Source organism: Dicentrarchus labrax, unplaced genomic scaffold (genome assembly GCF_905237075.1).
Source record: "Dicentrarchus labrax unplaced genomic scaffold, dlabrax2021, whole genome shotgun sequence".
Lineage (NCBI taxonomy): Eukaryota > Metazoa > Chordata > Actinopteri > Moronidae > Dicentrarchus > Dicentrarchus labrax.
Genome location: NW_026136705.1, coordinates 19526115 through 19540424, shown reverse-complemented (window position 1 = coordinate 19540424; position 14310 = coordinate 19526115). Strand labels below are relative to the sequence as shown.

General features: G+C 38.4%; 1 protein-coding gene across 2 annotated transcripts in view; it reads right to left on the bottom strand.

Moving 5' to 3' along the window:
• Positions 1-283: 283 nt before the first annotated feature.
• The window catches only part of LOC127364283 (replication protein A 70 kDa DNA-binding subunit), a 39763-nt gene continuing 25736 nt past the window's right edge, over positions 284-14310 (bottom strand). For both annotated transcript variants that reach the window (XM_051401688.1, XM_051401689.1), the window contains exons 14-17: positions 11508-11684; positions 11241-11348; positions 10858-10944; positions 284-1017 (exon numbers count right to left, since the gene is read on the bottom strand). In XM_051401688.1, coding sequence (XP_051257648.1) covers positions 916-1017; positions 10858-10944; positions 11241-11348; positions 11508-11684 — 474 coding nt within the window. In that variant the 3' untranslated portion in view covers positions 284-915. The remainder of the gene's footprint in view (positions 1018-10857; positions 10945-11240; positions 11349-11507; positions 11685-14310) is intronic.

Here is a 14310-nt window from a genome sequence, read left to right as displayed (position 1 = left end):
TCAGGTTTTGGCCATCAATCGACACTGTCAATTATGAGTATTTAGTAGAACAATATAATTACTTTTTCCATAAGTAATGTGTGATGAACATGTTTTCAATTAACTTCCCCAACACTGTATGTAGATGTATAACGCTTCCTGACATATTATAACATTACTGCCTACGGTGAGAATCTTTTTAATACCTTCTAAAGCCTATTTTGAGGAAAGTAAATCCAATGCTTTTTTAGGCATTTCAAGATCTGCAGATACTCTGCTGAAACAATAGAGACAGAGACAAACATTGTATCTTAACATTCTTTTAATCACTCTCTCTTTGTTGAACAATTTTTGGAAGCCCAGCAAACCAAACACTTTTTTTTTTTAAACTCAAACAAATAACAACTGTGAGCACAGTTAAAACAAATTCTAAAACATGCATCTCCCATGCACTTACTTACATACCTTAATATTTAAAACAAAACAATTAAAGTTAAAAGAAATCCAACTAATCTACATCTTCCTCAACCAACACTGAGCATCACCAACACAGAGATGAATCTCTTGTATTAACAAAACTGTGATCTTGTATGTATAGGATAAATGAAATACATTTTAAAAAAACGTAAGCAGGTCTAAAACATTGTTATATGTAATTAAGAGTCAAACCTCTTTGTTAAAATGTCATTAAATTATAAAGGTAAAAGTCATTTCCATCACATTACAAGTGACTAACAACTGGCCTGCTGAAGGAAGTGAGCAACTAAATATCAGTCTTTTGTTTGGCTGCCATTTGATCGATGAATCACTGGCCGCCCCTCTGCTGCTTCTGTTAGATACCCTGTTATCTCGCCGGTGGAAAGAGTCGGGCACCAGTCAGAGACCAATGGAAGACACGTTTAATCACCAGGCTGCTGATCATGACTGGGACCAGGTTCATCTGGCCAATTTGCGGATGTTGCTGAGGAGTCTCCTGCTGTATTCCCTGTGGTCGACTGGTTGGACTTCCATTACAGTTACCTTCACTCGACACTCATCCTGATGAGGGAGAAAACATTTTTTTGTTATATACACCAACATTGTTATACACGTTAAAAGAGAATGTCTGCTATTGGCTGGTCTTTGGACTTTCTGTATATCAGTGGTCCCAAAATGTTTCAAACTATGTCATACCTTCATAGGTAATTTCTTATGTGTGCAGGCAACTCCTTGTTTTGTTTTTCATTTATTCCATGGATGAAAAAGCCAGCTCACACAGCTGTGATGTAATTGGCAATACCACACTGATTGCACTACAGCACATGTTGTAAATTCATCTCCAAAAAGAAGCCAAAATCTGTGCGAAGGGGTGTAAAACAAGTAGAATGTATCAGCATTTCTTTGAGCTACTGATTTTCATAGTGACAAATCTTTCTACAACAGAACAATGCTTGCTCTGATGGTCATTAATTTTGACTGCACACCTGGAAAATGTATGGGTCCTATGACCACTGTAAAGCTTGAACCATCATGTCTTTAGCTTGGGCATAACAGCTTATTAAACAGTTTATTATGTTGATTTTGATACCTATAGCTTTGTTCTTCTGTTTTTATATGTTTAAGAATGCAACTTAAAATGTATTTAATGGAAGAGTTGCCTTTTCTTTTTTAAACATGGTGAAAGGCACAATAAATAAACAATACAATTCTGAAATCTTGCAGCATGTCCCGCTTATCATCAATGCACCCACATTGGGAACCACTGCTGTAGGCTAGAGATACAGATGATGTAGATACAGCTGATGAATTCAATATTTTTTTTCAACAAAAACAGACATCTGAAAAACGTACCCATCCAAGTCAGACTCGATCCGAACAGACCCCAGGCTAATCACACCCAATCTGACATGAAAAGAATCCAACAATGGCCACTAAACCCAGACCGGCCTGTGCACTTCACAGTACATGCTACATAATATTTTTATCCTGCAGTGATCACGTCACGCCACATGATCCACTTTAGACCAACTAGAGCAGGGGTAGGCAACCTGCTGTTCCAGAGCCACACGCAGCTCTTTAGCCCCTCTCCGGTGGCTCTCCGTGACTTTGACAGAAGATTATACAGAAATGAAATCATTGAATTTTATCATTGTTGTAGGCCTAAAGTGATTCTTACATTTTCCAACTGTAAGACTGTGTAGCTATTACACATCGAGTAAAATTTCTTTATTAACATTTCGTCAACTAAAATGTGCGGAATACATTTTGTCCAGACCTTTCCAAACCTCAGTAGTAGCGGCTGTTAGTCTTGAGTGGCTAGTGGTGGCTAGCTAGGCTAACTATGGAGAGAATAATAGTGTGTGTAGCAATCAAATATGTTTTGTGGCTCCAGACAGATTATTTCTATATTTTTGGGCCAAAATTCCTCGGGCAAATTGTTCCAGAGCCTCGTGGTCCTGACTTCATCTGCACTGCCGCTGGAACAGACTAAAGAGCTGGTGCGTGCGGTACTAATAGTTCTGAGAAATAGCAGAGGGAGAGACCATGTAGAGCCTTAAAAGTAATCAGTAAAATCTAAAAAACAATTCTATTGGAATACTACCATCCAACATGATTGGACTACATGTAATTTGAGTCCAAGTCGGTCTCCAACTGTGAACACATTTATGGTGAATGCAATTTTTGGGAGTGACAGAGGGTGAACACAAGGCAACCAATGTGTTTATCTTCTCTTTAACAGCACAAAGTCATAAATTTGTGTTCTGCTTCAACTTATTACACATCGTTTATGAATTTTAAAGATATTGCAGATTTCCTATGAGAAAGCTAAGGCCACATTACTCAGTGTCATTCATGCTCAACAATGTGCCACCATCCGCAAGATATACTGTATTTCACATTAAATATTAATTAAAATATCATTATTAATCAAATATTGCAGTAGTTTTGTCATGAAGACGTAAAGCCAAAAACCCATTTCTATTATAATCACGGTCACTATAAGAAGGATTAATCCAGAGACAATTCATTAATCAATTAGCAATTCAGCCAGCATATCCAGCATCAAGGATTTAACATTTGGCCATTATCTCATGTGATTCAACACCTCTATTAGTATTTTCAATTTGCTTCTACCTGAGGATAGCAGGCAAATTAAACAATACGGGGGGTCTTCGAGACAAAGGTTCCACTTGACAAAAGGTGATAACTTATTTAAAAATAATGGTCTTCCAAAGGACGGGGGAACTGTGAAAAAGACGGCTTATTAATTGAATGTGCACACACACATATTCCAATCACATCTGGAGAAAAACAATTACTCAGTGGCCTAACAGTCACCCCTATCCTCTAACTCAATTTCAGATGGTGGGGTGAGGGAGAGTTCTTCCCTGAGGAATTAAACACAACTTCTGGATGCTGACTCACTGACAAAACATGTAGACACACATGTGAACGACCAGCACACACCTCTTACTCATGCCACAACCTCACAGAGAATTAATGAGACATCGTACTGAACAATAAAATTACATAAAACGGCTGCTGAGATTTGGATAACAAAGCTGTAAATATCAAGACCCATGCCAGTGGCTTTGGTCTATGGTTAGCAACGTCTGCTGTCAGTCAAACACTCTGGTCCAGACTGAAATATCCCAACAAGATGCTGGATGGACTGCCACAATATTTTGTAGTCATGCTTGTCAAATTAATTTTTTTTAATATTCCTTTGGGGTCTTTTATTGCCTTTAATGGATAGTGACAGCGGAAGAGTGACAGGAAAGAGGTGGAGAGAGGGGATGACATGCAGCAAAGGACCACAGTCGAACCCGAGCCCTGCTGCAGCAAGGACTCAGCCTTGGTACATGGGCGCCAGCTCTACCAGGTGAGCCCCTGTATGAGCATCTGCCTGCTGCTTCCTAATGACTTTATTGATCCCATGACACTCCCTCTAGTGCAGTGGTTCTCAAACTTTTTCGGTCATTCCCCACTCAAATAACAGCAACTTCAAAAGTAAAAGTGCAGCTGTGTCAAAATTTGTATCAAGTTCAAAAATAGATTATAATACATACATACATTTTTCTCGGGGTCTCATATCTAATGTTCTTTTAATTTAGACTGCATGTAGGCTAGTAATGATTACTTTGTTTGTGGGTGTTTTGTTTTCAATGTATGATCTTTGCTGTCATTAAAGAAAGGCATTGAAAAGGCAGACATCCCAACCTGCAAAAAGTCATTTCAGAGAGGTTTGTCCGGGTGGGGAGGGTAATTCTTGTTACACTTGGTGTCGCCCCCGGGGTTGATCGGTCTAATAAGCAGCAACACACAGCTATAAGGACGTTTTGCTCTCACACACGCTGCATTTATAATCACACAAACACACACATGCGCAGTCACTCTCTAGTCTAGTGCGCGGTCTTGCTCCAGATTCTGGGAGATTGGATCTCATTTGCAGGCGTCAAGGAGCCGCTATCACTATGCGGGAGACTCCCGGAACTTCCGGGACAGTTGGGATGTCTGGATAAAGCTATAAAGGCATAAAAAGGAAAATTTCCTCCTGTTTGGCGCGCCCCACCTGTCACGTCTCTATTCCCCACCAGTGGGGCGCGCCCCACACTTTGAGAACTGCGGCTCTAGTGACACCATGGGGTTCACATTCTTGGTTTCTGTATGAAATACTTTGAATTAACTATTGGATGGATTGCCATGAAATTTGGTACATTCATGTTCCACTCAGGATGAATTGTTATTACTTTAACGATCACTTTGCATCTAGTGCCATCATCAGGTCAAACTTTTATAGAACAAAGGGAGATTCTCATAATCCTTAGCTGTACTTTGCCTTAAGTGCTAATAACTAAATGTTAGCATTTTAACACTAAACTAGGTTGTTGAATGTGTTAAACATGTTACCTGTTAAACATCAGTAAGTTGGCACTGTCATGTTTTCCCAGTTAATTATTTTATCTTTTAAGTTTTTTCTTGTCTGAATCAAGGGACTAAGGCTTCTGTGTATGCCTCACGTCTTATTGCATGTATCCACTTCTGCTGGGGGGGGCTTTTTTATACCTTTATTTTGATAGGACAGGTGAAGATAGACAGGGGAGGGGGATGACATACAGCAAAGGACCACAGGTGGAATCGAACCCGGGCCATTGCAGTCTCTTACATCAGATACGCACTCTACCAGGTGAAATACTGTAAGCACCCACTTTGTCTTTTTAAAGGTTTTTGGGTTCAGCAGCTAATAAAAACTTAGTTCAACAATAATGAATGTGAGCATGTTAGTATGCTGATGTTAGCATGTAGCTAAAAGCAATGCAGTACCTAAGCACAGCCGCAAAGAGCTGCTAACGTGGCTATAGAGTCTTGGTCTTATTACATTATTACATTATAACATTATATTATTACTGTATATTTTAAAGCTCCATGACTTTCTATTTGGCTTATCAAATGTAAATGTTGGCAGGCACTGTTGCTAAATGTGACATTTCAAATGGAAGACAACATATAGAAACAGCACTGAACACATTACAGCACTACAAACTACTGTCAGTCAAGTTGAATATAACTTTCCGTTTCCATAATAACCAAACACATTGAGATTCATCAAAAGTACACTGCAGCACTGTATTGAGAGGTGTCCTTGTTCATTTGTTCACCCACCCTGTCATAAGTGCTAATTGTCTGATACAAGTTAAAGAGGAAAGTAAGAGAAATACTTTGAGTGTTTTCCTTCAGCCATATAAGAATCGTCTTAACCCTTTTCACATCCTAAGGGACAGCTAAAAGACCTGAATGTGATGTTGACAAGGCCTGTGTTGTTTGTTGATGATGATGATAAAGTGAGTGTGTTAAGTGTGTGTGTGTGTGTGTGTGTGTGTGTGGCTCTCAATGGCCTGTCTGTTAACATAAGGTAGGAAAAACAGGTCCCCTCTGACACTAATGGATTCATTGAGACAAAATCAATGAATTTGCTTCAGACAGAGAGATACACTTTCAGTCACAAAGAACACACACACACACACACCTGTGTATACCTCTATATACATTCCTAACACAGTATAGAATCGCAGGTTTAAGACGGGCATAGAAAAGATTCAGATACTTACCAAGACTTGGACTCAAAATATTGCCTCTAGTTAATGGTTGGAAATCATATGCACTTTCCCAAGCGCATCAATTATCTTCCATTGACTTTTAAACAAATGCAAATGTTTTGCAATTTATGTGAAAAAATCCATTTGCGCTCAGTACATCCAATCCTGCTGTCCAAATCCGATCTTCACCATCATCATTAACTCTACCTGTGGCAGAGTGATACAGGCTTCTACTACACTGAAGCATAAGTGTCTGATTAACTGCACACTCCCATGCCACTGTGGGGCTCCATCTTAATGAAACATGACAGACAGTTAAGATGGAATTGTATTTAAATACAATACAGCAGGGTTTTTGTGTTTCTTTGTTTTAGACTTTTATCTACATCCTATATCTGCTTTACCAGATGTTACCATGATAGATTAGAAACAACAATAGTTCTCATCTGAATGAACAAAGTAAAGTGTGACCTTTTTTACTTTTCTGGTAATATTACTGGTAATTAGCGGCCATTGCTGTGGTGATTTTAACATCGAACGTAAAAACCTTCCGACCTCCAGGGCTTTGGACTCACACAGACCACAGTGCCTATAAGGGGTGAGTACGTTTCAGCACAAGCGCTTGTTGGATGGAATAGCATCTGAAACCCTCACTTCCACACCTTTACTGGAGGGACTGCCTTCAACAATTTCTGTAACTTATATTCAATTTCTGAAAATGTTACACTCTGGACCTTTCAACATTTATCACATCTTGTCCCTCGCAATGACGGTCTGCTTTTTATGCCCTGTTTGGCTGTTGGGAACAACTATAAACACTTTTGCCCTCCAATTACAGACAGTCAGGCAATTTATCCTACATATATATATATATATATATATATATATATATATTACATATATAATATCTATAACTATATAGCATTCATATATTAAATCATATATACATATTTATTATTACAGACAGACATTAATATATTACACTGTATATTATATAAAACTGCTTTATATGTCATACTTTGTATGAAGTTGGGATAATTTCATACTGAATTTCATATCTATGGCATAAATCATGTATATGGCCTAAATATGTTTTTTTACTTATTCATTTTACATAATTCTTTATCTCTGTTTCTTGTACTGTTGTAACATTTATTTCCCTTCTGGTGATAAGTAAAGTCTCTTAAATCGCAATATTAGCAACAGAGTAGTAAAAGAGACATTTATGTGAAAATTTTGATTACTTTAACTTTTAACAAATCTGTCATAAACTATAGTCCAACATTTTTACATTTTTAAAGCTAAATTAAATCTGAAACTTAAGACTGTTGCCCCACTGTAATCACCAACTGTGTAACAGTTACGGTTTAATATTTATATTTGATGGCAGAGAAAATTTTTGGGGATTTGGGCGCATTGTGCTTGCTAAGTCTAAAAATCTGTAGTTTGTCATCTCTGCTCTGCCCTAAAATAAAACAAACTTGAGTTTATATTAGTGCTGTCAAACGATTAAAATATTTAATCGCGATTAATCGTATCAATGTCATAGTTAACTCGCAATTAATCGCACATTTTTATCTATTCTAAATGTCCCTTGATTTCTTTTTGTCCCATTATTTTTTCCCATTTTAATGCTCTTATCAACATTGAAAAGTGGATCGGCTTGCTTTGTGCAAATGTTGTTTTTATTGAAAAATCATCCATCCATCCATCCTGGGTTTGACGAGGGGGCAGAGAATTCGCATCAGCTATGTGCTTGGCCATCAAGTGGTATTTCAGACTGGACGTGATAGCTCAGTTCACAACGACAAAACACACAGATCACTTTGGTCTTGTCAATGGAACCATTTGGCAACTTTTTAAAAGTAAACTTTCCATTCAGAATATTATTGGCATCCATTTCGGCGTCTCGCGCTCGCCATCCACTCAAAACGTAACGTCTACTACTCTTAAAGTGTGTGCGGCGTGCCTGTTCTTTCGTTTCCGGTCTAGCTAGATCCGGTGTGGTGTTGTAGTTTTTCTAACGGTACTAGCTGTTGCAACAGCATGTGAAAAAAACTACAAAGTGTGCTAGGCCAAAAAGAACGCTAATCTTGCGATTAATAACGCGTTCAACTGACAGCACTAGTTCATATACAAGAGAAGTTCATACAGCAACTTTAAAATATGATCCTAAGCTTAGTTGCTCTTTCCCTCCGTATGTCCTTGTTATGGAAAATGACAAAGCACACATTTTGTAACTCCATTAATCTTGTTAAGCTCTGACATTTCATTACATTGTTCTATTTTTATGAAAACACTATTATATGGTAGATGTCTGATCTTTTCGTCTTGTGGCTTTCGGTGAGGTAGAAAGACACTGAATAAGTGAATCACAGACTCTTCGTTCTGTGCTCGTCTTTTTGAATCACAAGCTTTGAAACAGAGTCAACTTTGACTAACACTCACTGAAAATAAATTCTGAATATATAGATAGGCCTTGTGTATCTTCTCAGAGCTCATTATCTGGACTTTGTGAAATACTGAAATTCCTTCCTACAACGCTAAAAAAATGTGACAATTAAAGAAGTAATTATTTAAAAAAGGTACAGCAAAACTTAGCCGTGATTTTATAACTGTATAGAAATCATTTTCTAGTAAGACTGTCAACAAAAATCCAAAATGTGATTATATAATTGACTTGCCAAAATTAATATTTGGTTGTGTGTAGGGGGGAGGGCAGCACCAGCACAGCGGTCTACATGACAGACAGGAGCCACACAACGTTACTTTAATTAATGAAATGAGGTCAAGCCAAAATGAGTGAATAATTCAACAACAACCGTGTGGTTATGATGTCAGAGAGTTCACACAGCAACAGAGAGCAGGATAGTGACAGGGAGGGAAGAAGAAGGAAGGCATCAAGCGGGGTGTAGCATTAAACAATGCTAAATTAATGCCTCTGTCTCACTCTCTCAGCCTCAAATACAGGCATGCACTGCATAATACAGGTTTTTATGAAGAGTGCATATTGTGCCTTGTTATGCAATTCATTAATGGGTTGTCATGTTAAACTGATTGGGTGTAGGTAATGTAAAGCTGTTCATATTCCTAACCTGCACCATTTGTTTTGGATATACCCCATGACTCTTCCTGTAATGCAGCTCTGAGGACAAAGTGTATTTTGAGCTCTTCTACTAGTAAAGCTGTGATAAAAGCAAAATCATCAGCATTTTGTTTGTTCTGGCCAACATGTCTGTATAGTGGGCTGTAATGAAAATTGCAGCCTACTGCATCTGCTAGTGATGGTAAGTACCAGTATACCTGGCTGACATTGACTGGAAAACAGACAGCCAAGCTCATTTCATGTGTAGCTGAAGATTCCTCGTAATTTTAACAAATATCACGGCATGTTACATTAGACTGCAGCCACAGAAACTAGGCATTTGAGTGTAGAAATACCAAATGGCAATACTTACTTCTAAACTTACGATTAAACTTCTTGTAATTTCTCATCACAAATAGGTTTCACATTATTTTCCAGACTATGAAGGAGGGCTTGCGAACTCTGCATTCCTTGTAGGTTTTCTTGAGGTCAGGACACAGACCGTTCATAGCGCATCCCACATCTCAATCATTCCACTCAGACTCTTGGTATGTGCCCCAAGTAGCAAATTAGTCTTTGAATAATTAGGCTAATTAGGCTTAGACAGACAATAGCTAAATGCTAATTAGTGCCTAATTAAGAGAAATTAATCCACAGCTGTATTTGTTTTCTATTATCCAAAGTGCACTGGCTATATAACAACTCCCTTGTCACTGTGATACTAATTGAAATGATTCTGGATTCACGTTGTGTGACTGACATTGTGTTGTGATTACATTGCATTTTGTTTTGTGGCTTTACATACTTGCAACTGCAGTTCAGCGAAAGATAATAACCGACGACAACTGGTTGTTACATATTCACAGTTGACGTACAGCCCGTTAATTAAAACAACACACTAAAATGCGTTTAACACCAGCGGTGCTTAAGATAAAACAGTGAATCTTAACCTTTTCTCTTTGGTATTCAGTGTGAAGCTACTTATACACTTTTCTTATACGCTGTTCTCTATTTTGAAAACATCCCTCTGTTAGGCAAAAGCTCATCCTAAAGGTTGCTGCTGATCAGTAAATACTTTGTGTGAATCAAAATACTAAATCTGTTAACACTGCAAGCTCTCCCAGCTCATCATAATTTAACCACCATACTTTATTTGTCACCAGAAAACTTGACAGAGGAAGTCTTTGGATCTGGCAAAAACAGGATCTTTCAATGCTACAATGTCCAATTACAATTTCACAACTGAAATGTTGTTATATAAAAGACACAATAACACATACACACGCTTCCACAGTTTAGGTCTATTTACTGTAGCTTGTTCCTATTTTTTGGTTAGATTGTGAAATTGACCCTAAATGAGACCGTTTACTGTTTTTACAACAATGCCGCTTGTTTGCAGTCCTGGTTATTTTGAAAGCTCATTTTTCGGGAACCATTATTAGAATTGGGGAGAAATAAAAATGCCTGCTGGTGTATTTGTTCAGAACAGTGATAAGACAGCTGTGTGTAACAGACATGCATTAACCAATCAGGGTCGAGTATTCCTGCAAGGCAGAGATCATTGAAAAAAAAAAGAAAAAAAAAGAAAATCTCACAACTTGCAGGACAATGATGAGCACCATCGTATGTCATTATCTTCTGCTCTTTTATTCCTGGGAAACTAAATTGCATTGCATTGTATCAAATTCTATTGTGCTCCCGTTCATAGCTACTTACGTTGTACGTCTCCAGCTTGGCTCTGTTCTTAAAGATGTGAGTTGTGAAGTTGGCTTTCTGGAAGACTTCATCAAATGCAGCCTCGTCCTCGGGAACACACACACACAGACACAGACACAGACACACACACACACACACACACACACACACACACACACACACACACACCAAAGGTAAATACAAGTTAGGGTCAATGGTTTACAGTAAGTAGTCTGTTAAAGTTAGACTTCCTGGAAAAATTTGCAACGGCAATTTTCTTGTCAGATGTGAACAACTAGATTAAGGAGAACTGTGTGTGGATATATACAGTATATGTTTGTGTGTGTGTGTGTGTGTGTGTGTGTGTGTGTGTGTGTGTGTGTGTGTGTGTTTGTGTGTCTCACTGTGTCTCTGAGCTGTCCCAGTGTTTCTGCACTGTGACCTAACAAGACCTCAGCTGTCTCCTGGAAGCATGTCACCCACTGGTTATCCCCGAAGTCCGCTAAGTTGGCCTGAGAATCAGACAGACAGGGATGATGAAGGGGGGCGAGAGATTATTCATGTGTGTATGTTTGAATGTGTGTGTGTGTATCACAGAAGTGACAATATTCCTCAAAGTCAGTAGCATGTGTGACAAACAAGCGTTAATAATGTGCACTGTATGCACTTACATTAAGTATGAGTCTGTACTTGAAGTTGGGAAACTCTCGGTTACACTTTTCACAGCGGTACAGTCCGTTCTGTTGGTCTGTGACCTTCTTGTTGCAGTCCGCGGATGGACAGGCCTGGTACAGACAATTATCCTTACGAAAGTACACCACTGTCGCCAAGCAGGTGAAATACTCCGCCTGAGAAGAGAGAACAAAAATGTGAGAGGAAGAAATCTAATTAGGGAGATAGAGCTGTAAGATCAATAAAAACTACCAAATCACATCAAACTGCTGCAATCTGAACGTCTAACAGGCTTCAGTTAATTTGTAAGTGCTGCCCCTTTACACAATATTGTGCTGAGGAGAAATCCACCCTGCAAATCAAGTTGCATTCTGGAAAAAAAAACAAAAATGAACAAATGAACCTTTAAAACCATAATTTAATTACATCAAATGTTTGTACTGCAATTTGTATATTTTATTTTACACTTACTGAAACCCAGTTACTCCTGCGTAGGGAATGTGACAGTGGCTGTCTGGTCAGGATTTAGGACATGTGACCAGACATATTTCAAGAGCATTGAATTAAATGTATCACTTTGGTAACTGGAACTACAACAGGGACATCACTCCCATTAAAGCTGGGGGAAAAAAATGTAGCAGTGTGATTCACCAGCTAATTAACACTGGCCCTCAAAATAATAATTCAAGTCATTAAAAATGTGGTAAACTGACTGAATACAGATCAATTGCTGCAGGATGAAAGCACTGATGATAGAGGAAGAGGCAGGGCACTATTGTTAATGGATCATCTAGCTTCCCTGTTTAAGATGTTAAAAACATGAAGATAGTGTTAGCTTGTCCTTGTGACTGCCTTATGCTGCCTCGTTTCATTAAAATTTCAGAACATACCCATCTGATTCTTTTTTTGGAGTCTTGGATTTGAGTAAAACTTTGTTGCCAAGATATTTTTCAGTTGCATGTCCAAAGTAAAAAAAAAAAAAAAGAGAGAGTTATAGCTCATGTACAGACATGGAGTGGCTTCTCATTTCAGGGAGTATGTGTAAGGTCACTGTAAATAATTCAGGGAGATGCATGTGGGACAACTCCACTCATGCATTCACAGCAGATAATTATGGACTTCTTAGCTGAAAAATTCTTATTAATAAATTGTAATGTTAATGACAGCCCTTTTCATTAAAACGTATTCTCCTATTAAAAAGAAATAAAAATTCAGTAGGTCCTGGTTGAGTTACCATCTTTCTCTCATTCTGAGCTTCAATAGTCAAAAAAAAAAAAAAACAATGCTGCCCCTAACATAGTTTTAAAAAAATGCATGTTTATGTGTGTCAGGAGAAGTCTGAGCATTGCACTCTTAAAGGTGTACAATGAATAGACCGGAACAAGACCTCTCATCAAAGCGTTTGTTATGTAGGAGGCTGCATCTTGGTCGATGAACAAGACGCCAGGTGGCCAGAACATAATGAGTAATCACTAGTCCACAGAACAAGAGTCAAAATCACGTGACGGTGGTCAGGCACGATGACCAATGTCAGACCACACGATGCTTCAAAGTCTTTTCCTGTTGAAGTACAACAGTGGATTATCTAAAAGTGTTTCTTTCCTGCCCATTATAAACTAAAGCATGTTTCCAGTGTGCTAAAGAACACCAATAAAAAAAACCTGTAACTGAATAGAACTTGTCTGGTTTGATGAATCACACTTCAAACCACAATGGTTGACAGAGTGATAACAACTGCACAGGCCATGTTCATTCATTCATGACCACCATGAAGCTTCAGTTGATGGATACTGTGAGCAAGATAACGCTACAATCAGTACAGAGAGTGTGCCGGAACGGTTCATAACATCGCTGTGACTTCAGTCCTACTAAACTCTGGGATACAGTCAAACATTAGAAAGAAACATTCACTCATCAAACCTTTGGCTGAATAATCTTGGGTTGTCGCTCTGTTCACATCCAAACGGCATTAGTATTCTTTTGGCATTTTCTTGTCTTATTATTATTGGTATTTTCAAAATTTGCAGCACACAGAAACTAAAGCCCCATCAAACTGAAGTGAGGGGGAAAAAAACTTTAAGAGACGAGGAAAAGCGAAAGTGCTCCTTCTAGTGCTGACAGTACATCCTTCAACCGTTTTAAGAATGTGAATAAGCTGCTTAGGGTGAAAAGAGAAACATTAAATAAAATAAAAATAAACTTAGATCAAACTTGGCATTGACAGTAAAACTGTAGCCAACAAGTCAGTCCAGCTGGTAGATGCATGCTGTTTACACATCTCTAGTTGACTTCCAAACAATCTTGGAACAGTTTAAAAAGAGAGCAGAGGGAGTTTGAGAATTCTATGCATAATAGATGTGAGATGAGACGAATCTCTTTCTCCCTCTCTAATACATAAATTGTGCTAACACACACACACACACACACACACACACACACACACACACACACACACACACACACACACACACACACACACACACACACACACACACACACACACACACACACACACACACACACACCAAGCACCCAGACACATGGCTAACATGCAAGGTTATATGCAAAGACCCAAACTTACACATTTGCAATACAGATACAATGAGCTAAACTTTTCTCAGTTATGAATTTAAATTAAAGTGTACACAGTCAAACAGAATCAAATTAAAATGCAGCTATGTTGCGGTAATTTAAACAGATATTAGCACCTTAAGCGCCAGAACTCACGCTGCTAAAATCAACAGCTAAAAAGGAAAGAAATGCTAATTTTGGGGGAAAAAAGGCTATTCTATCTTCCTGTGG